At 41.1% G+C, this 24,085-nt stretch overlaps 1 protein-coding gene across 1 annotated transcript in view; it reads right to left on the bottom strand.

Annotated features, from left to right (window-relative positions):
* The window catches only part of SPAG16 (sperm associated antigen 16), a 1,492,162-nt gene that overhangs the window by 1,413,900 nt on the left and 54,177 nt on the right, over positions 1 to 24,085 (bottom strand). The window contains exon 3 of the mRNA XM_073633573.1: positions 15,383 to 15,475. Coding sequence (XP_073489674.1) covers positions 15,383 to 15,475 — 93 coding nt within the window. The remainder of the gene's footprint in view (positions 1 to 15,382; positions 15,476 to 24,085) is intronic.

Here is a 24,085-nt window from a genome sequence, read left to right as displayed (position 1 = left end):
ACATTCCAGAAAAAGGTCATACATGTAGGCCAAATATATACAGAGGTATGTGGTGCTAAATCAGGTGGCTACCTCACTAGTCAGTGCTGCTGCCAGGCTAGCCTATATGATTATGTGCATCATCTCAAACCAAATTTTGGCTGCAATGGTCCTTTTTACACCAACTTTAGCCATGTGTATTATTCATGGTATTGCCCCTCCCATCCACACCACCTTTTTGCTAGTTATAAATTGATCCGGGTGGCTTCCAATTTTTTTTGCTTTGTTGGATTTGGTAGATACACACTGGGATCTGCTGATGCCCAGAGAAATGTTGGGCTTCTGAGGTGTTGCTGAACTGTGGGAAGAAACAAACTTAGCCTTGCAGTGGGGCTTCTCCAAACTGCAAGGGTTAAATGCTTCTTTTTCTTTCTAGTGTACCATTAAATAGCAGTTTTACATACTTTATCCCTCACTCCCATAGGCTTCCTCCTCTTTGTGCAACCGGTCCCACAAAGCTGCTTTTTTTTGTGGTATGTCAGTTGCAGGCACTCTGACCTCATATACAAGGCTATATTAGAGAGAGATAGAATATACACAATATATATACAGTGGGGACGGAAAGTATTCAGACCCCCTTAAATTTTTCACTCTTTGTTATATTGCAGCCATTTGCTAAAATCATTTAAGTTCATTTTTTTTTCCTCAATGTACACACAGCACCCCATATTGACAGAAAAACAGAATTGTTGACATTTTTGCAGATTTATTAAAAAAGAAAAACTGAAATATCACATGGTCCCAAGTATTCAGACCCTTTGCTCAGTATTTAGTAGAAGCACCCTTTTGATCTAATACAGCCATGAGTCTTTTTGGGAAAGATGTAACAAGTTTTTCACACCTGGATTTGGGGATCCTCTGCCATTCCTCCTTGCAGATCCTCTCCATTTCTGTCAGGTTGGATGGTAAACGTTGGTGGACAGCCATTTTTAGGTCTCTCCAGAGATGCTCAATTGGGTTTAAGTCAGGGCTCTGGCTGGGCCATTCAAGAACAGTCACGGAGTTTTTGTGAAGCCACTCCTTCGTTGTTTTAGCTGTGTGCTTAGGATCATTGTCTTGTTGGAAGGTAAACCTTCGGCCCAGTCTGAGGTCCTGAGCACTCTGGAGAAGGTTTTCATCCAGGATATCCCTGTACTTGACCACATTCATCTTTCCCTGGATTGCAACCAGTCGTCCTGTCCCTGCAGCTGAAAAACACCCCCACAGCATGATGCTGCCACCACCATGCTTCACTGTTGGGACTGTATTGGACAAGTCGAAAAACTTGTTGCATCTTTCCCCAAAAAAACTCATGGCTGTATTAGATCAAAAGGGTGCTTCTACTAAATACTGAGCAAAGGGTCTGAATACTTAGGACCATGTGATATTTCAGTTTTTCTTTTTTAATAAATCTGCAAAAATGTCAACAATTCTGTGTTTTCCTGTCAATATGGGGTGCTGTGTGTACATTAATGAGGAAAAAAAATGAACAAATGATTTTAGCAAATGGCTGCAATATAACAAAAAGTGAAACATTTAAGGGGGTCTGAATACTTTCCATCCCGTGTGTGTGTGTGTGTATTTATATTAATTACACATACATACACACACACACACATATATATATATATATACATACATATGGACCAGAAGGGGGTCTGAATACTTTCCATCCTCGGTGTGTGTGTGTAATATATATATATATAAAAGCAGCGCTTTACAATGTATAAGGGGGACAACACAATTACAGTACAGTTCAATACAAAAGGTACAGCAGGGCCCTGCTCGTAGAGCTTACATTCTAAAGGGAGGGGGTGGTGGTACAAAAGGTAATAGCTGCAAAGAATGATTTGATGGGGGTGGCTCAGGCACAGTTATGTGGGTGTGGGAATGGGTTCCCTGAATAAATGAGTTTTCAGGGATCTCCTAAAGGTGGACAGGGTAGGGGCTGATCGGACATACTGGGGCAGGGAATTTCAGAGGATGGGAGAGGCTCTGGAGAAGTCCTGAAGGCGAGCATGGGAGAAGGTAACAAGGGAGCTAGAGAGCAGGAAGTCCTGGGAGGAGCGGAGGGGACGATTTGGGCGATATCTGCAGATGAGGTTGGTGATGTAGATGGGGGCGATGTTGTGAATGGCCTTGTATGTTATGGTTAGCATTTTGAATTTTACACGGTGGGGTAGGGGAAGCCAGTGAAGGGATTGGCAGAGAGGAGCAGCAGTCATGGATCGATTAGTGAGGTGTATTAGTCTAGCAGCAGCATTCATAATAGACTGAAGGGGGATAGCCTGCTTAAGGGTAGGCCATTAAGGAGAGAGTTGCAGTAGTCGAGGCGGGAATCAAGGAGTGAATAAGTTGCTTTGTGGTGTCATTAGTCAGGAAGGGTCGAATTCTGGAGATGTTGCGGAGGTTAAGGCAGCAGAATTTAGCCAGTGATTGGACATGGGGGCTGAAGGAGAGATCAGAGTCAAGGATTACACCCAGGACCCTGGCATGTGTGGAGGGACCAATGGTTGTGTTGTTGAAATTAATGGTGAAGTCACAGGAGGGGGACCGTGAAGGAGGAAATATAACAAGCTCAGTTTTAAAAAGATTAAGTTTGAGGAAGTGGTGTGACATTCATACCGATATGTCATTCAGCAAGTTTGAGATCCGTGAGGAGATAGAGGGGGTGAGTTGAGGAGTGGAGAGATAGATCTGTGTGTCATCAGCATACAGGTGGTATTGGAAGCCATGGGAGGTTATCAACTGGCCCAGGAAAGAGGTATAGAGTGAGAAAAGGAGAGGCCCAAGGATGGAGCCTTAGGGTACCCCAACAGAAAGAGGAAGAGGAGCGGAGGAGATGGAGTTGTAAGTGACACTGAAAGTGCGCTGAGATAGGTAGGAGGAGAACCAGGATAATGCAGAATCACGGAGGCCAAGGGAGTGTAATTTGCTGAGGAGCAGCAGGTGGTCAACTGTGTCAAAGGCAGCAGAGAGGTCTAAAAGTATGAGTATGGAGTAGTGGCCATTGGTTTCGGCAGTTATTAGGTCATTGGTGAGTTTTAGTAGGGCGGTTTCAGTAGAATGCTGTGGGCGGAAGCCAGAATGTAGGGGGGGTCGAGAAGGTTGTTGTCCGTGAGGTAGCGACTCATTTGGTCATGAATAAGGCGTTCGATGAGCTTGGAGGCAAACGGGAGCAGGGAGATAGGTCTTAAGTTATTCAAACAGGTGGGGTCTAGTGAGGGTTTTTTGAGTATGGGGGTAACCAGTGCATGTTTGAGTGGGGAAGGAAAGGTGCCGGAGGAGAGGGAGAGGTTGAAGATGTGGGTTAGGGAGTTGAGGATAGAGTGGGAAGGTGGTCGCAGTAATTGAGAGGGGACAGGGTCCAGGGGACATGTAGTGAGGTGGGCCATGGAGAGGCGTTTATCAACTTCTTCTGTGGTAACTGGGCAAAAGGAGGAGAGTATTGAGTGTGGTGTTGGACCTGATATGTTGGTTAGGGGAGGAATTTGAATGCTGGATATCTCCTTGCGAATTGTGTTGATTTTGCTATTGAAGTGGTTGGCAATATGTTGAGCGGTAAGCAAGTTGGTGGGTGGGGGCAGTGGGGGGTGAAGTAAGGAATTAAGGGTAGAAAAGAGTTGACGAGGTTTGGATGAGAGGGTTTTGATAAGAGTGTTGTAATAGGTTTGTTTAGCAGTGTGGAGGCAGGAGTTGTATTTGAGAAGAGCAGATTTGTAGAGGGTAAAATCTTGCAGGGATTTAGATTTACGCCATGCTTGCTCAAGAGCACGGCTGTGTCTCTTGAGACTTCTGGTGTCGTCTGTTTGCCAGGGTTGTGGCAGATGGGGTCTGGTTCTGCGTGTAGAAAGAGGAGCAAGTACGTCTAGGGAGGACGACAACGTCGTGTTGTAGATGGAAGTGGTTAGGTCTGGGCAGGACAGGGGTGCGATTTTGTCATAAAGGCCATCAGTAGCAGAGTGAAGAAGGGAAGGTTTGAGGTTGCGAAGGTTCCTGCAGGTAGTGGTTTGTGGGTTGGCAGCATGGGATATAGGAGACAAGGAGAGTGTGAAACGGATAAGGTTGTGATCAGAGAGAGGCAAGGGTGCGTATATATTTATATATATATATTTATATTAATTACACATACACACACATACATACATACATACAGACCAGAAGTCCTGAGTTGTGAGAATGCTGAGGGCCCACCCACAACTTGGAGCAACAGAGGGAAGAGGAGAGTGCTGGCTGCTCGGGTAGTAAGGGATAAAGTAAGTAAAACCGTTTTAATGGTGCCCTAGACAAAAAGGAGCAATTAATGCAGACCCTCCCCTCCTTTACTAAAACTCAAATCAGTACGAATCTCTGAATGCCGATAAGCATACAGTATGGGCATGTCGCCCATATAGGTTAAAAGAAAAGGCTTGGGACTTTAAATGAGACAGAAGTCTCCATCCCTATGTATACATGGAAAAAGGGGGTTGTTGGGACTTTGAACGAGGTGGGTAAGTGAGGCCAAAGGATCAGTCACAATTATACAAAATCATTCTATTGGTAAAGGCAACTTGATAAATACCCAAATATGGAATAACAGTCACATAGTATAAACACCATGATTGATACATTGTGAACAAAGTAAAAGCCCCCAGGTGGTGCAGGGTAAATGATCCTCAACGGGTGATGAAACCAATCTAGAATGCACATGATCACAGGACTTCTGAGTAAAACCATACGGATGTGTGAAACCTTATAAAGGAATTGACAGTTTGGTGCATATCGTAAGCCCGACACGTTTCATGTATCAAAACACTCCTCATTGGCAGTTAGCACCAATTGTCTAAAAGAGAATATAAATCAATGAAGTTCAGTGTGCATTGTTAGAGGGAGGGTATATGCCCCCATCTAGTGCATGCACCATACAATATTACATTCATCTGGGTTTTTTTTGTTTTGCTTTTTAAAAATAAATATGTAATGACACACAGTGCATGTACGAGATGAGCAGCATGGTTCAATACATTTCTTCTTGTGCATGAGCACTAGGACTATACTGCGAGCTGACCCTGGAAGGAATTTTTAGGTGGGGGCACAGGCAGCAGAGAGGCACCATAAAAAAATAGAGGCAGCATGTGTACTCATAAGTAATACTGTGTGTGTGTAATAGGGATAATATATAGAGATAGAGATAATTATATATACAGTATATATCTTATCTCTATCACACACACACATACAGTATCTCACAAAAGTGAGTACACCCCTCACATTTTTGTAAATATTTTATTATATCTTTTCAAGCAACAGCACTGAGAAAATTACACTTTGCTACAATGTAAAGGAGTGAGTGTACAGCTTGTATAACAGTGTAAATTTGCTGTGCCCTCAAAATATGGCAAAGAACTTGAGGATCTGAAAAAAAGATTTGTTGCTCTACATAAAAAGCTGACCTAGGCTATAAGAAGATTGCCAAGACTCTGAAACAGAGTTGTAGCACGGTGGCCAAGACCGTTCAGCGGTTTAACAGGACAGGTTCCACTCAGAACAGGCCTCGTCATGGTCGACCAAAGGAGTTGAGTGCACGTTCTCAACGTCATATCCAGAGGTTGTCTTTGGGAAATAGACGTATAAGTGCTGCCAGCATTGCTGCAGAGGTTGAAGGGGTGGGGAGGTCAGCCTGTCAGTGCTCAGATCATATGCCGCACACTGCATCAAATTGGCCTGTGTGGCTGTCGTCCTAAAAGGAAGCCTCTAACGATGATGCACAAGAAAGCCCACAAACAGTTTGCTGAAGACAAGCAGACTAAGGACATGGATTACTGGAACTATGTCCTGAGGACTGATGAGACCAAGACAAACTTATTTGGTTTAGATGATGTCAAGCGTGTGTCGCAGCAATCAAGTGAGGAGTACAAAGACATGGTCTGGAAGTGTCATGGTCTGGGGCTGCATGAGTGCTTTCGGCACTGGGGAGCTACAGTTCATTGAGGAAACCATGAATGCCAACATGTACTGTGACATACTGAAACAGAGCATGATCCCCTCCCTTCGGAGACTGGGCCGCAGGGCAGTATTCCAACATGATAATGACCCCAAACACACCTCCAAGACGTCCACTGCCTTGCTAAAGAAGCTGAAGGTAAAGGTGATGGACTGGCCAAGCATGTCTCCAGACCTAAACCCTATTGAGCATCTGTGGGGCATCCTTAAACAAAAGGTGGAGGAGCGCAAGGTCTCTAACATCCACTAGCTCCGTGATGTCATCATGGAGGAGTGGAAAAGGACTCCAGTGGCAACCTGTGAAGCTCTGGTGAACTCGATGCCCAAGAGGGTTAAGGCGGTGCTGCAAAAAAAAGTTGGCCACACAAAATATTGACACTTTAGGCTCAATTTGGATATTTTCACTTAAGGGTGTACTCACTTTTATTGCCAGCAGTTTAGACATTAATGGCTGTGTGTTGAGTTATTTTGAGGGGACAGCAAATTTACTCTGTTATACAAGCTGTACATTGTGGCAAAGTGTCATTTCTTCAGTGTTGTCACGTGAAAAGATATAATAAAATATTTACAAAAATGTGATGCGCTAGAGTGGTTTCACATGCATTTGCAATTTTATGTCCATGTACCTAAATGTTAAAAAACAGTCCATTTATGTATTTGGAAACAAATAGCTGGAGTAAAGGGGTTGTTTTGTATAGTTCTTTATCATTTCTGGCATGAATATACTGTAAATTATCTCACTTTATGAAACGGCAGCTTAAAGATACAAAAAGTTTAAAAAGTATGTTTTATGACACATTTACATAAGAATGTGTGGAAGGTGTGAGAAAGTTAGAGATTAATCAGCTGTAATCTCTGTTTTAGGTCATATTTTCCTTCTATTACGTAAACCCTTTTCTTAAAAATGTTCACCTTACTCTTCTCACTAACTTTTTCTCTATGTTGACTTTAAAACGTGGCTAATTTATACAAGAAGGAGAAAACTGAAGCTGCTGCACCTAGAAACCAATCCATTTTTTTTTCATAAAATAACCACTTTTACCTTTTGTGTTTGTTTTTATAAATCAGAATCATCTTCTGAATTATGTTTGCCAAAATACTACAATTTATCATCGTTTCCATTTTCCCTTAGTTCTTGTTTTCCCGATCTTTAGGTCCACGTTTTAGTTGTTCATATGGCTTCACATTCTAACCAACTTATACAAATGTACCTTTGCTTCATGGTCATAATCTTACTTTTTTTGCTCTGGCTTTCTATCATGCCCTAAACATGACCCTTACTATAGTATACCCACTGTGACATATTCTCTTATTTCAAGGTTACAACAGAATTTGTCTTGGGTGACAAGATATGGTTTATGACCTTTCCCTTTGGAACAAACAATTGAAAGCTCTATATAGATCTCTAGCACTCTGTATGTTAACCTCATACACTCAATCCACAAACTGTTGCCCTCACACTCTATTACCAACTCACCTGATATACGTGAATTATTAGAGAAGTAAGGCCAAAGCTTTTTTGGCCATACGGTCTTATGGTGACCTTAGTTTTGTTCTCCTGTGACCCAGAGTCAGCTAATGGCTTCAGCTGATATTTCAGAGCAGCTCCAGCCTCTTAAGGGATCTCAACTATATAGTCAGGATCCACTAAGCTGCCTAATTGACAGCTGGCTCTGGCTCTCGGCTGAAACAGACAGCTGCAGCATAGAGGCGAGTATGTATGTTTGTTTTTGTTTTGTTTTAAAAAAAAAAAAAAAAAAAAACTTCTCCTTTAGCCATTTCGCTGCCAGGCCCTGTGCTCCATTTTTACCGTCAGGTGGCCAGACCATTGTTGCAATTTTTCCTTTGTTTTTTTATTTTTCACTTATAGCTTTCAAAGTTTGAAAGACCCCCCCCAAACTATAAATTTTCTGAAAGCACATAACCAGTAGAATAGAAAGAAGGTGCTACTGATTTCTAAGGTCCCACGATATTTGCGCTAATGTTTATCAAAACAATATTTTTAACAAAAATCCACTAAAATCATGATTAGCAGATACATAGACAGCAAATTTTACAAAATGCCTACTAAATATAAAAAGCTTAACCTGTATTGAGTTAATAAACAAATATTTGTAACTTTTACATTGTGCCTTTTTGCAAAATGGTGAAAATTGAACGTACGCAAAAATGTAAATAACCAAATTTCTCTAAAAATCTGAAGGCTTTCATTTTTCCCTTACAGCTTTCAGAATTTGTGAAAGACCCCCAAAACCATATATTTTCTTAAAGCATATGATCTCTAGAACAAAAAGAAGGTGCTACTGATTTTTTTAGACCCCAGGGTATTTGCGCAAATGTTTATTAAACCAATATATTATTTGCAAAAAATACACTAAAACCATTATTCGCAGATAAAAACACAGCTAATTTTACAAAATTCTAGTTAAATCCCTACTACATATAAAAGCTTAACCCGTATGTAGTTAATAAACAACAAAATTTGTAAATTTTAAATTATGCCTTTTTACAAAATGGTGAAAATTGAATGTACCCAAAAAAATTCTCTAAAAATCTGGAGGTTTTCATTTTTCACTTACAGCTTTCAGAACTTGTAAAAGACCCTCCAAACCATAAATTTTCTGAAAGCACATGGCCAGTAGAGTAAAAAGAGAGTGCTACTGATTTTTAAGGCATCGCAATATTTGCGCAAATGTTTATCAATCAATATTTTCGCTAATCTAGCAATATGTACCTCAATGGCTTCAATTGGTAACAACACCAAATGTCTAGACGTTAATGCCCCTTACCTGCAGGCACCAAAAGATATAATAGACAACCATACAGAACAGGAGAGATGAATGGATCAAGGGAGTGTGTGTGACCCTTTGAAGATGAATGTCTTATGGTGACATACAATATGAGGTACAAATGTTATTATTAATAACTGGAGCTTAATAAGCTGTTTCATTTGAACCTCTAATATATCTGGTTTTTGGTGGGAGATATATTTAAACTTTGTTCTTGCGATAAATCCTGTAAACATACATTGCTTTAATTGAGCGGTTTCTGCTTCCTTAGACAAATAACATTATTGATCACCTCATAAATGTTATCCTATACTGACAAAAGGAAGATATAATACCATACAAGGGGTTATCATGAATATTTAGTTCTCCTACTCTGTTGTATATTTGCCTAGTCATCAAATTTCACCACAATGCTTGGTCAGCATGTACTGCTCTTTTTTTTTCTTGCTCTGTTAAAGCATCCCCTCACAGGCGAGGCGTCCTTGAAATAAGAGCATCTGCTTCAGTGCAAATGCACAAACACAAAATGTGTTTGGATGCATCTCCATGTAGGATTTATAATCCCATAAAAACACTCTGCAGCAAGGCTTGAACTGGCTGCCTGTCCCACATTAGTCTAACGCTCACTGTACAACCAGACAATCTGCAAAAATGTTATTCTTACCATACAGAAAAAAAAAAGTGGAGAGTTTACCATAGATGCTAACCTGCGCTAAAGGGTCAAAAGCTCCATATAACACCTTATTCTGGTCCTGAATGTGATGTGACCGCTAAACTGAAAAGCAGACAGTAAGACAATTTAAAATATGCCAAAAAAATAAAAATAAAAAAAAGATCCAACAGGCATACTGTAACTTGGCCCCTGAATCAGCATGGGACTATAAGCTGCTGAAAGCAGAAATCCTAGCAAGGCTGGAAATGACTGTTTCTTTAAGGGTGAACTGAGTCCATGGTTGGCGCTTTGACAAGGCTAAGCCTGCCCGTGCGCAGCTGTACCACCTGATGCATTTGTTCTAGGACTGGCTAAAACCTGAGGAAAAGACACCCACTCACCCACTAAGTGACACCCACTTTTCTACAGTTTTCTACAGGGGCTGCCTAGGAAGCTCCATCAAAATTGGAGTGGTCTCTGTACATGGGGTTGTCAAGGACTATCCAATGGCCCATGTAACCCTGTCCACAACAGCAGGAACTGCTACACTGAGAGTTAGGGTGAGCCCGGCGTTATCTCATGGAGTGCTATTTGGGCAAGATTGCCCCCTATTTTGGGACTTGTGTTAACAAAAGTTCAAAGGTTCAGGGGCCTTCCCTAAAAAGGAGAGACCCCCATGTGAAGTGTTTAATACTGAGTTGCAGGAGGTAAACAGTAAAGAAATGTGTCCGATATGTGAACCTGCAGGAGCTGACCTAGATCCCCTGGAGGTGGTTGCAGGATTGGAGGTGGAGAATTCGCCCTCTATGCCTGACTTGTCATATCTTGGGGGCTCCCGAGATGATTTTCTTGGTGCTCAAAGGAAGGACTCCACTTTGATCCCCGCCGGGGAACAGGTCACACCATTGCGTGGTGAGCCACAGCATCCTGGGGAAGAGATGCGCTCCCCTTGAATTGCTGCGAATCATACTGTACGCTACAGGATAGCCAAGAGTCGCAAAGTGTTTAAACATGGGCACAAACCATTAACGAAGACTAAGAGGGGGATTGCCATCCGGTCCGCCAGGGTCCGAGAGTCTAAACCTGGGGATAAAGTGCTGGTGGTTGGGCCTACTGTGGAGAGCAGGTGTCTCACGGAGGGACAGGAACCCTCTGAGATAGTAGAAAAGGTTGGTGCTGTTCTCAGTGGCAATGAGGGTAGAATCTGTGCTGGTGACTTTTTACCACTGATGCTACTTAACGACCACATTGAGGACTATTTGGCTGAGTTTGGAAACATGACATCAATTAAAAGGTAGCCCAGAAACCGCTGGGCTGAATTAGTGCAAACACTCCTCACAGAGGAGTACTAGGACGTTTATCACCTAATAGAAATAACTATGATAGGTTTACAGCAGCAATCTGTTCTAGAGATGCTGTTGATTCAGAGTAGGAAGGGGGCATAGACATGGGAGCATGCATTGGAAAAAGGATGCCCTTTGATAGACCTATGGCCTTCTTGGTATAAATTGGAACAGGCCTGTGTTCCAATGTTCCTATGGCCATTGTGGTATAGGCCACAGGAACAGGCCTGGGGCTGGGGGGGGGGGGAGATGTGTGGAGTGTCACCCTGGGAAGGGTTAAACAGGGCAAGCAATTCCCTTTCAGGCCTGCTTATTAGGCCCCCATGATCAGGGAGGCTTAGGGGAATGGCTGTTTAGCTATCAATGCTGAGAGGAGCTTGAAGCTGGAAGGACCCCTGTTGCCTCTGACTTGAACCTGCTGGGTGAGCTTGCCTGAACTGAGACTGTACTATGTTAAATGCTGTGGCTGGAATGCTTTAACATGGTTTAAAATGGACTGTCTTATATGGCTAACGCTTCATGTACATGAGACATTTTTACAACCTCTCCTGAACGTTTTCAACTTCACAGATGGTAACCGATGTTTAAAACGTCCATTTTGCCACGTTTACATGCCGTGTTTAGTTGCATTTGCGGTTTTAAAAAAAATTGACAAAAATTAAAAACGCCTGTAATGAAACGCGGCTAAACGCGAGTTACTGCGTTTACAAGCATTTGGCGTTTCAAATGCTTCTGAACATCCATCCTAAACGCATTTTTTTGCGTTCCAAAAAATGCTTTTAAACTCAACTACCTAGAAAACGGCTATAAACGGCCCTGTGTACATGTACTGATAAGATAACAGAGGAGAGATCAGGAGCAGCTGAAAAATATGCCCAACTGCTCTTAAACGTCCGTTTATCAGCAGCAGTGTACATGAGGCCTAAGAAGAGTTGTTTTGCTCTTTTGAACAGCCTATGATGACAAAGCATGTCAATTTTTCTGTTTTTGCTGAATAAAGCCTTTTAAATTGACTAAACTGTCTCACAGCTGCCTGTTAACCCCTCGGATCCTGACACATGCTGTACAGTGTGATACAAACACATTCTTAGAATTCCTATAATTTGGAACTGTGACAGACTCACCCGGGATAGAGGCTTTTGGAGGGGACTGAATGTGAGCCTCTTGCCTACAGATTATGGGCCCTGGCATTTGGGGTACCCTTGAGGTGTTGTTACTTTGGCTTCGGGTCCTTGTCCCCCAGGACACACAGACTCTGGGGACCCTGTATTTGCCATAGTAGCAATAGAGACTGAGTCATAGTGTTGAGACTCATACTGTGAGAAGATGCTAATGTCATCAACTCCACTCACCTGAATGATGTCAGCTATAATGTGTTTAATGTAAATGAGTTTAGTCTGGCTTACCACAGGTTCTAAGGCAGTGGTTCTCAACTCCAGTCCTCAGGGCCCTCCAACAGGCCAGGTTTGCAAGATAGCTGAAATACATCACAGGTGATATCACTTGCTGCTCAGTGATTGCAGTATTCTAGTCTGCAACTCCCCAAGGTAATACTTAAAATCTGGCCTGTTGGTGGGTCCCGAGGACTGGAGTTGAGAACCACTGTTCTAAGGGTATTCAACTCATTGTTGTTTGTTCTAATTAACCCTGTGTTGATGTTTATGGTAATGTGTGTTGAATAGTCAATGAGCTAGGAGACGTAGTCACCTAGGCTGTATAAAGGATTAGATAATTAGCTCGTGTTAATTAGGTTACAGTTGTATTGTTAGAGGAGGTTCCAACGGCATATAAAGTCTTGTAATTTTGATTCTAAATAAAGTTAGTTCATGTTAGCAACAAGCAAGTGTCGCCTTGTTTTGTGCTCAGAGAGGTTGGAATATCTGATATCTGTATCCAGACTACAAGGAAGTGGTATACTGACGGAAGCACTCAAGCGGAGCGTGGGACGTTCCGTGACAGGAACATTTTACAGTTATTTAAAAGTACAGTCACTTAAGTGAACACATTCTAAATATATTTACTCTGAGTTGGTATCTCTGAGATTATGGGGCATTGAACACCATAGCATTTTATTATAGTTATTTATTGTACTAGCACTTCCACTTACCAAGCCTAATACTTTATGAGCTGATTACATTATACAAAGTTCATGTATTAGTGCAAAACTCTCATGTGTTTATTGTCAACTTAAGAAGTATTGTGGATTATATGAATTGGTATGCAATTGTCCTTTTTGCTATGAAAAATGCATTTTTCCAGAAAAAAAAAAAAAAACACATGAACCAGTTCTTGAATACTTACATTCAATACATACATACCAGGTTATACATTAAAATGTACCTAGACCAAAGTTTATGCTTCTATTTGTTCAATGACTCTACAATTTATGAATCCACAATGCCTTTTAAAAGGAGCAATAACTGTCATTTGGAATAGAGGAAGCATAATATTTAAACTTCCATATAACCAATAACACAGCCTTATCAGGAGAAGTGCATTATAGGTTTTCCTCCATACCATAAAAAAAAAAATAAAAAATACCTTGCAGAAAAGGAGACTGCATTTTCCCTGAAATACAGATGACATATGGCACTGCTGTTGTGCAGGGACCATGACAGTGCATTTGGAAATATGCAGCACTACTATGAAATTCAGCTCATTATACATGGCATTACAATAGAAGTAATTTCTTCAGATCGCTCATAGGAAGTACTCTTGGTAAAGGATCATTTACATCCCAAAATGCATAACGCATACAATGAAAAGAACGTCTAACATTTACAGCGATGTATATACAAGCATCCATATGCATAATGTAATATATTTGAAACTTCTTTAACTTTGATGTGCAGTCTAAATGTCTGCAAAAGCTGGTATTATAGACAAAATAAGACAGCAAAATTATAATAGAGGTAGTTTTCTTCTAGAATGTAAGATGCATTTGGAAAATAAATATTATCTCTCTCATTCAAGCATTTATGCTTTTTTTCTCAGCTGTGGGCAGCTATTTATATATTTTTCTATACGTAATATTATAATTTTTTTTTTTTTTTTACATAAGCCAACATTATGTAATTTGTGTACAGTATCTTATTAAGAGGAAAGTCTATTCCAGAGCGAGTCCCAGAGTCCCATGACCAGCGCATTTGTCAGGTGATCTCTGCTGACTGACCACGGTGGCAACCAAGAACAGCGTTTTCTCCAAGAGACAACGTTATGAGAGATTCTTTCCAGTGTATTTGAATTTAAGGCTGTAATGTTAGGTTACTAGGATTAGGTGTTGGTGGGGGGGAAAGAAATGTTAAGCCCAGTGCTTTTTTTCAGGGGGAACTTAGTGGAACTTAGTTCCACCACCTCTGGCTCACACTCTTTGGTGCCTGCTCACCACAATCACTTGTAAACACAGAAGTCTGGTTTCTGTGTTTACAAGTGACAGCTCTGCACTCTGTATGTAATGCAATCCCGGTAATTAATGCCCTTTTTTCGTGTCCTGTTTTTGTGAAATTTGACTGAACACACCCACTATTTGATGTGATTTGGAGGGTGTGTGTAGGGGGAGGGGTTTTGTGGGGCCGTGGTTAAGTTCCAGCACCTATTGTTTGAGAAAAAAATCCCTGGTTAAGCCTATGACTAAAATCTCATATAAAAAACTTTAACCAGTTCCCTCAGGCTGTACACAGCATCTGGGAGGGTGGGCTTTAACGCAGAGCAGCCGCATATACGAGTCTATCGGGGAACGGCTTTCTGTGTTGAGAGTGCTTACTGCGCACTAAGTGCATTGGGAGCTTTCCATTACATTTTAGTTACTGTTCTGACTTGCAATTGGGAGCTTCCAATCATGTGACCACTCACAACTAATCACAGTGGTTACATGATCAGAATGCCCACCTCCGCCTTCTCAGCAGCAGGAAGGGGTTAAAATGTCAATGTAAATTCAAAAATCATTTTCTAATTTTTTTATATCTGCTATGAGAATATTTGTTAAGGCATTTACTGTTAATCAGTAATAACAATTTGTCCCTGTCTCCCAACTGTGCACCTTATATCTACTTTAAAGCGGGATTCCGGCCAGCTAAAAAAAAAATTTAGTCAGCACTGTAACACTGTAGCTGCTGACTTTAAATAAGTAGACTTACCTGTCCTGGGTGCCCGCGATGTCGGCCGCCCGAGGCCGACCCGTCCCTCGGCTCTTGGGTCCCGGCACCTCCATCCTAGGTAAGGGAAACAGGCAGTGGAGCCTTGCGGCTTCACTGCCAGTTTCTTCCTGCGCACGCGCGAGCGGCGCGACGATCTGTGAATGGCCCTGTGGTGTTCTGGGAACACACACAGTTCCCAAAAGACAATGGGGCCGCTCACCGAGGAGAAGAACACGCCGCAGAATAGGAAGAGGCAGATTAGGAAGACTGCCTAGCAACAAGGGTTTAGGTAAGTATAAATTTATTTTTTTCCAAATTTTTTTTTTTTTTTTAGGATTTTTGGTGGCATTTTTTTTTCCAGGGTGGCCCTCTACTTTAAAAAAAAAAGTCCTTGAAGGGAATTCATTCTGTCCCTTGCATGCGGGAACTGCTGGAAAAGAGAATGAACAATGTTATATTAACCTGAAGATCTTCAGCCTGTTCTTCAATGGTCTGCACTGCTCTTATAAGGTCCTCATTTCCATCTGGTAAGCTGAAGTCATCATCAGGTGGGATCTGTAAACAAGGACAAAGGGCATCAAGTGATGGAAAATTAACTTATTCAGACAAGGCAAACCTAGTGGGTCATTTCCGAAATAAAAAATTATGTTCAGGACATTTGTGCCTTGTAGATTGATTGAAGCATTTAAGATTTTAAAATGTAAGTAACTTAAATTAGAAAATATATTATAGTAAGACAGTTTTGAAATGTTTCAAAATTTCACAGCAATCTGAAGGTTAAATTGTGTCTTGCTGAGTAAGAATGTTCATTTTTCTACAGCCGTGACTGTGAATGTTAATCAAAAATACAAACGGTTCAGTGAAAACCATAATTTGCGTAGGGGAATTGAAAAGACCTGACCAAAAAGCAGGAATGCTGGACCTACAAATGAAACTAGGAGCTGGAGTAAAATGAATATACTTTAACCTCTTCCCTGCTCTACTGGCATTTATATTTTACAATAAAGGCTGTTTCCAACCTTTCATCATTCTTTCTGCTCTCCTGTGAAAATAGGACATTATTATGACATCTATATATTATGTCACATAAACTTAATCAACTTACATTTCCGTCAACCATAACCCACAGGTCTATTAAATTGCCTTTTCTAAAAGGCAAAAAAAAAAAAAACACAAAGACGACGTACTGTCTATAAGAAGGGATAGCAAAACAAAGACTGTTCATACAAAGAAAATAAAACTAAAATAAGGGGTTAATAGTAACTATTTACCAGATAAACAGGGTTAAATAAACCATTAACTTTGCAAACCTTAGTAAAATGTAAAAAAACAAAAGAGAAAGGATTCTCTTAAAGAGGGTCAGCAAAGAACACTGATGTTGATACAAAAACCAGCTTTATTAATTACCTAATTATAAACCAAATTGAAATACAAAAAAAGTGAAAAATCAGCAATGAAGACTGACGGTTACCACAAACCAATTAAAATTGGACAACGTTGTCACAGGGGGTGATTTAAAAACATGTGGGAGCCGCGGTTACACATCCACTCATACACATCATACACACCACTTGTATACTAATAAGGTATAATAAACAATGAAATTAGTCCTGCCCAATTGGAGTATCAATTGTAAGTAACAATTAGCAAAAATGCAGTGTCCAGTATGGTAGGGGCGGATCATATACCAATATCTGGGATGTGGGTGGATGGACGATCTGGCTATGGGTTGGGTGTGATGTTGTTCTACACAGAAGGATCGATCTCATGAAGAGTTAGCCTTACACAGATATTGCACAAACACTGTATGCATGACAGCTGTTAAGTAGGTTGCAGATCTAACCATGTCCAGGTTCCAGTAAGGGAAGATATAGATTATGCTGCACAAGCAGCAAAATGTATGTCCATGGAGACAAAAATAGAAAGGTGCAAGGAAAACTGACATACGTTTTGAAGGTGCTGAATGAAGTGGAAGGGTCTCACCAGCCGCAGTAACACTGTCGTCAGATTTGCAATAAGTCCTTAATTCCTGAGTCTCTACATGGATAGGTGCCGCTGTGATGGTACAAGTGAATTCCAGAGTAAGGAACCGTTGCTTGTTGTAAAGCCACTGTAGGGCGGATGTCTCAGTATGATGAGATGTTAGTAGGGGAGACAGGCATCAGCTGTTGAGTTGTGCAAACATAGGCCGGATCGAATTGCCAGATCGAATTGCGCGCGGCTCCCGATGACGTGCTGACGTCACACCGCTGACGCGTTTCACCAGCCAATGGACGCTGGTTTCCTCAGAGCGAGGAGGGGTCTATGGTGAAAGGCTTAAATAGGTACTGGAGGATGCAATTCCTGCTTCTATCCACTAGATGTCACCATCCAAACCCCTCAATAGTGAAAGACTTAAATAGGTACTAGAGGATGCAATTCCTGCTTCTATCCACTAGATGTCACCATCCAAATCCCTCACGTGTAAGACATTCAGCAAAGGAAAAAACGTACATATTAAGCACAGAAATAAACTAATAGGGATAGCGATTGAAAGAGATTGTGATATAATGACTTGTAAAAAATAGCCATAGAAAGAGTGGAGAAGTTGAATATACATGATAATAACTGTATTGAAAGTTCACCCAAAAGTTTAGGGAAAAGCTATTATTTCTCTAAAAAGGGTTGGAAACTACATTCTGTGTTTAACCCCTTAGGGGCTAAAGAATCTAAATAGTACGTCCACATTTTCTCCTTTTGAAGGAGAATAGTGTCAAAATCCCCTCTTCTAGGGGGTAAATTCAGCACATAAACCCCTTTAACTTTAAGGCCCCTTGGATTACTGTCGTGGAATTTGGCAAAATGTACTGGAATAGGTCGGTCATCTTCGTTATTCTTTTTCTTATTCCTAATACCACTGATGTGCTCGCCAATCCGGATTCTGAGTTGGCGTTTAGTCTTTCCTATGTAATTTTTATTACAAGGACACGTGAGCATATATATGACACGTGTCGTTGAACAGTTGATGAATTGTTTAATTTGATAATGCCTACCTCCTCTCGGGTTGGCAAACTCATCAGTGTGATGCACATATTTGCATATGTTACAATGTCCACATGCATGCATACCTGGAGGGGGTTTTCTCTCGGTAAGCCAATTTTTATTGATGGTTCTGGTGTATTCTGAATGGACTAGAACATCGCCCAAGTTCCGTGCCCTGTTGATAGAATCTCCCAAGGAATTGAAAGAAGTTGTTACCTAACATGAATTAGAGTATATCAATAATGAACTCATTATGGGCTCCCAATAGGGGGTAATAAATGTCAAGAAAGGTTTTTGTTGCTTGGATACCCCAATAGTGGGGAATCGATGTATATAAGCTTTCGACATCTATTCCCACCAAAAGGGCGTTTGGTGACAAGGAGAAATGAGATAGTTTAGACAGTATGTCTCTGCTATCACGGACAAAGGAATTAAGGACTTATTGCAAATCTGACGACGGTGTTACTGCGGCTGGTGAGACCCTTCCACTTCATTCAGCACCATCAAAACGTATGTCAGTTTTCCTTGCACCTTTCTATTTTTGTCTCCATGGACATACATTTTGCTGCTTGAGCAGCATAATCTGTATCTTCCCTTACTGAAACCTGGACATGGTTAGATCTGCAACCTACTTAACAGCTGTCATGCATACAGTGTTTGTGCAATATCTGTGTAAGGCTAACTCTTCATGAGATCGATCCTTCTGTGTAGAACAACATCACCCCCAACCCATAGCCAGATCGTCCATCCACCCACATCCCAGATATTGGTATATGATCCGCCCCTACCATACTGGACACTGCATTTTTGCTAATTGTTACTTACAATTGATACTCCAATTGGGCAGGACTAATTTCATTGTTTATTATACCTTATCAGTATACAAGTGGTGTGTATGATGTGTATGAGTGGATGTGTAACCGCGGCTCCCACATGTTTTTAAATCACCCCCTGTGACAACGTTGTCCAATTTTAATTGGTTTGTGGTAACCGTCAGTCTTCATTGCTGATTTTTCACTTTTTTGTATTTCAATTTGGTTTATAATTAGGTAATTAATAAAGCTGGTTTTTGTATCAACATCAGTGTTCTTTGCTGACCCTCTTTAAGAGAATCCTTTCTCTTTTGTTTTTTGCAATTTGGTACATAGGGCAACTGGAACTGCATGCAGACTTATGCCTGCATGATTGTTTGATACTCACCCGTTAAAACGACCATTTATAAAATTAATTAATTGGTTGATCCAGGCAATACCTTTCTTTTTTTGCTTAGTAAAATGTAGCCTTTTTTGAAAGATGGTCTTACATATTCTGAATCAAAATGTTTTTTTCTCTCTCCCGATCTATTTTTTAAATCTCATCTCTTGTCCTTCAATGCACTGCTTTATTACACATCAGTTGTGCACCGTGAAAGAGATAAGCTATGCAATACTAGTGAATGTAAAGTGATCATCTGTAAATCATAGTCCATCAAACCATTTACGCTGTATATACAATTTGGTTTTTAAAACGTGAATTGGATGTTTTTGGTGTATGAGCACTAGATTTTTGTCATAAGAATTTTCAGCACAAAGGAGTATGCAAAGTTTTGTTGCCTTGGTGCTTATACTGCATGGGAAAATCCTGTGCACATTTATAAGCAACAAACTAATCTATCATACCAGAAACAACAAATACTAAATAAGTTACTTACCTCAAAGTGGTTCTAAATACCTACAAACCTGTATGCAGCACCCCCTCCCCTTCTCCTTATACTTACCCGAGTCTGATGTCTATCCAGCGCTGTGCATCTGAACAGCATCACTGCTCTCTCTCGCCTCACTGGTTTAGAGACACTAGCAGCAGCCATTTGCTCCTGCTTGCTATGGGGCTTGCTATGGGGGCACTCAGCAGAGGGGAAGTGACAGCAGTGCCAGTGGGGGACCCGAGAAGAGAAGGATTGGGGCAGCTCTGTGCAAAAACATAACACAGAGTAGGTAACTATATGTCGTTTGTTATATATAAATTCAAACAGTAGAAATTTTTCGCTCTACTACTTGAATTTTGGGTGGTAGCTGCACACATACATAATAAATTATATATACATATATTTACACACACACACACACACACACACACACACACACACACACACACACACACACACAATCTCACAAAAGTGAGTACACCCCTCACATTTTTGTAAATATTTTATTATATCTTTTCATGTGACAACACTGAAGAAATGACACTTTGCTACAATGTAAAGTAGTGAGTGTACAGCTTGTATAACAGTGTAAATTGGCTGTCCCCTCAAAATAACTCAACACATAGCCATTAATGGCAACAAAAGTGAGTACATCCCTAAGTGAAAATGTCCAAATTGGGCCCAATTAGCCATTTCCCTTCCCAGTGTCAGTGTTACAAGGTCTCAAGTGTGAATGAGGAGCAGGTGTGTTAAATTTGGTGTTATCGCGCTCTCTCTCTCTCTCATACTGGTCATTGGAACTTCAGCATGGCACCTCATGGCAAAGAACTCTGAGGATCTGAAAAAAATAATTGTTGCTCTACATAAAGATGGCCTAGGCTATAAGAAGATTGCAAAGACCCTGAAACTGAGCTGTAGCACGGTGGCCAAGACCATACAGCGGTTTAACAGGACAGGTTGCACTCAGAACATGCCTTGCCATGGTCAATCAAAGAAGTTGATTGCACATCCTCAGCCTCATATCCAGAGTTTGTCTTTGGGAAATAGAAGTATGAGTGCTGCCAGCATTGCTGCGGAGGTTGAAGGGGTAGGGGGGTCAGCCTGTCAGTGCTCAGACCATATACCGCACATTGCATCAAATTGGTCTGCATGGCTGTAGTCCCAAAGGGAAGCCTCTTCTAAAGATGATGCACAAGAAAGCCCGCAAACAGTTTGCTGAAGACAAGCAGACTAAGGACATGGATTACTGGAACCATGTCTTGTAGTCTGATGAGACCAAGATAAACTTGTTTGGTTCAGTAGGTGTCAAGTGTGTGGCGTCAACCAGGTGAGGAGTACAAAGACAAGTGTGCCTTGCCTACATTCAAGCATAGTGGTAGGAGTGTCATAGTCTAGGGCTGCATGAGTGCTGCCGGCACTGGGGAGCTATAGTTCTTTGAGGGAACCATGAATGCCAACATATACTGTGATATACTGAAGCAGAGCATGATCCCCTCCCTTCAGAGGCTGGGCCTCAGGGCAGTATTCCAACATGATAACAATCCCAAACACACCTCAAAGACGACCACTGCCTTGCTAAAGAAGCTGAGGGTAAACTTAATGGACTGGCCAAGCATGCCTCCAGACCTAAACCCTATTGAGCATCTGTGGGGCATCCTCAAATGGAAGGTTGAGGAGCGCAAGGTCTCTAACATCTACCAGATCCGTGATGTCTTCACGGAGGAGTGTAGAGGACTCCAGTGGCAACCTGTGAAGCTCTAGTGAACTCCATGCCCAAAAGGGTTAAGGCAGTGCTGGAAAATAACAGTGGCCACACAAAATATTGACAGGTTGGGCCCAATTTGGACATTTTCACTTAGGGGTGTACTCACTTTTGTTGCCAGCGGTTTAGACATTAATGGCTGTGTGTTGAGTTATTTTGAGGGGACAGCAAATTTACACTGTTATACTGTACAAGCTGTAAACGCACTACTTTACATTGTAGCAAAGTGTAATTTCTTCAGTGTTGTCACATAAAAAAAGATAGAATAAAATATTTACAAAAAATGTGAAGGGTTTACTCACTTTTGTGAGACACTGTATATATACATGTATATATATATATATATATATATATATATATATATATATATATATATATATATACACATGTAATATATATATATATATATATATACATACATACATACATACATACATACACCCCAGCTATAACCTTATGTCCACTGGCAGGTAAAAGGAATATCTCGTTACAAATGGCATCTGAAAATTGGTGGGATATATTAGGCAGCAAGTGAACATGTTATTCATGAAGGTGATGTGGTAAAAGCAGAAGGAAAAAAATGGGCATCGCAGTTTGTTGTGTATGTGGCTGTGAAGCCCAAGGTGAGCCATATCCACAGCCAAAGCTTCTACAATGGTCTCATGAACATCAGAACTTGACTACGGAGCAATGGAAGAAGGTGGCCTAGTCTGATGAATCACATTTCTTTTACATCATGTGGATGGCCAGGTGCGTGTGCGTCACTTACCTGGGGAAGAGATGGCACCAGGATGCAGTATAGGAAGGCAAGTTGTACAAACAAAAAAGAACCCCTCACTAAGATTGTGGGGGAAAATTACCATAAGAGTGATACAAAACAAAGTGTTTAGATTAACAAAAGATAATCACTTTATTTAACCACTTCCCGACCGCCGCACGACTATATATGTCCTAAGTTTGAACGGGGATATCGTTGTTATGGCAGCAGCTAGCTGCCATAACCCCGGTATCCCCGTTTTCGTGCGGCGGCCGGCTTTCAGATAAAAGTGGTCCCTGCGGCGGATTCGCCGCGAGATCACTTTTATCGGTGGCCGCCGCGATCCGGTGCCCTCCGCCGCTTACCGGAGCCGTCGGTAGCGGCGGAGGCGATCGCGTCCTCTGCCGTGGTGTGCATAGAGATAAGTGAGGCCAAGATGGCGCTCACTCGTCTCCATGACACTGCTGGGCGGAAGCGATGTCAAAACGTCACTTCCGTCCACGCCTCTTAAAAGGCATATTTTTTCAAATGTCATTTTTCTAAATGACTTTTTTTTTTTTTTTTTTTTTTTTTTTTTTATTGCATTTTAGTGTAAATATGAGATCTGAGGTCTTTTTGACCCCAGATCTCATATTTAAGAGGTCCTGCCATGCTTTTTTCTATTACAAGGGATGTTTACATCCCTTGTAATAGAAATAAAAGTGACACAATTTTTTTTTTTTTTTAAAAAGTGTAAAAATAAATAAAATATTGTAAAATAAATAATAAAAATAAAAAAAAAAATTTTAAAAACCCCCCTGTCCCGACGAGCTCGCGCGCAGAAGCGAACGCATACGCGAGTAGCGCCCGCATATGAAAACGGTGGTCAAACCACACACGTGAGGTATCGCCGCGACCGGTAGAGCGAGAGCAATATTTCTAGCCCTAGACCTCCTCTGTAGCGCAAAATATGCAACCTGTAGAATTTTTTAAACGTCGCCTATGGAGATTTTTGAGGGTAAAAGTTTGACGCCATTCCACGAGCGGGCGCAATTTTCAAGCATGACATGTTGGGTATCAATTTACTCGGCGTAACATTATATTTCACAATATAAAAAAAAATTGGGATTACTGTTGTTTTATTTTTTTATTCAAAAAAGTGAATTTTTTCCAAAAAAAGTGCGCTTATAAGACCACTGCGCAAATACGGTGCAAAAAAAAGTATTGCAATGACCGCCATTGTATTCTCTAGGGTGTTAGAAGAAAAACCATATATAACGTTTGGGGGTTCTAAGTAATTTTCTAGCAGAAAAACCTGTTTTAAACATGTAAACACCTAAAATCCAAAACGAGGCTGGTCTTAAAGTGGTTAAAGTTAAAAAGATCATATAGATCTACTTCAATCAAAAAGAAGTAATTACTTAATAGTCTTGGTATATGCTTAATGGGTACTGAGAAGACAACCCTGCTTGTTATAGCAACCTTGACCACAAAAAACAAAAGGAAAAACAAAAACAGTTACATAGACCACATGACAATGATAAACTATCGTCCAGATGACAGATGATCAAATGTGCAGGTGGCCAAACCACTGCCAAACGCCGTATGATAAATATAAAAAAAACATTTATAGGATATAATGGTTTAGTCCTCTGCACAGAGGTCCCTGGGGGCTCAAGCCACTGGATACCACTCTTCAGGTACACCTTTTCAATTATTATTTTTAAAGGAGTTGCAAAGGCAGAAGCTTTTTTATCTTCATGCATCAAGCTAAAAAAAACCTGTGTGTAGCAGCCTCCCCAGCACCCCACAATTACTTACCTGAACCCCATCTCTCTGCAACGATGTCCACGAGTATTTAGCCATCCGTGACACTCCTCCTGATTGGCTAAGACACAGCAGCTGTGCATTGGCTCCCACAGCTGTCAAAGTTAATTAGCCAATCCAGGGAGAGAGGGGGGT

The sequence above is a fragment of the Aquarana catesbeiana genome, linkage group LG06 (assembly GCF_042186555.1).
Source record: "Aquarana catesbeiana isolate 2022-GZ linkage group LG06, ASM4218655v1, whole genome shotgun sequence".
NCBI classification, from domain to species: Eukaryota; Metazoa; Chordata; class Amphibia; order Anura; family Ranidae; genus Aquarana; species Aquarana catesbeiana.
This window is presented reverse-complemented; position numbering and strand designations above follow the sequence as displayed.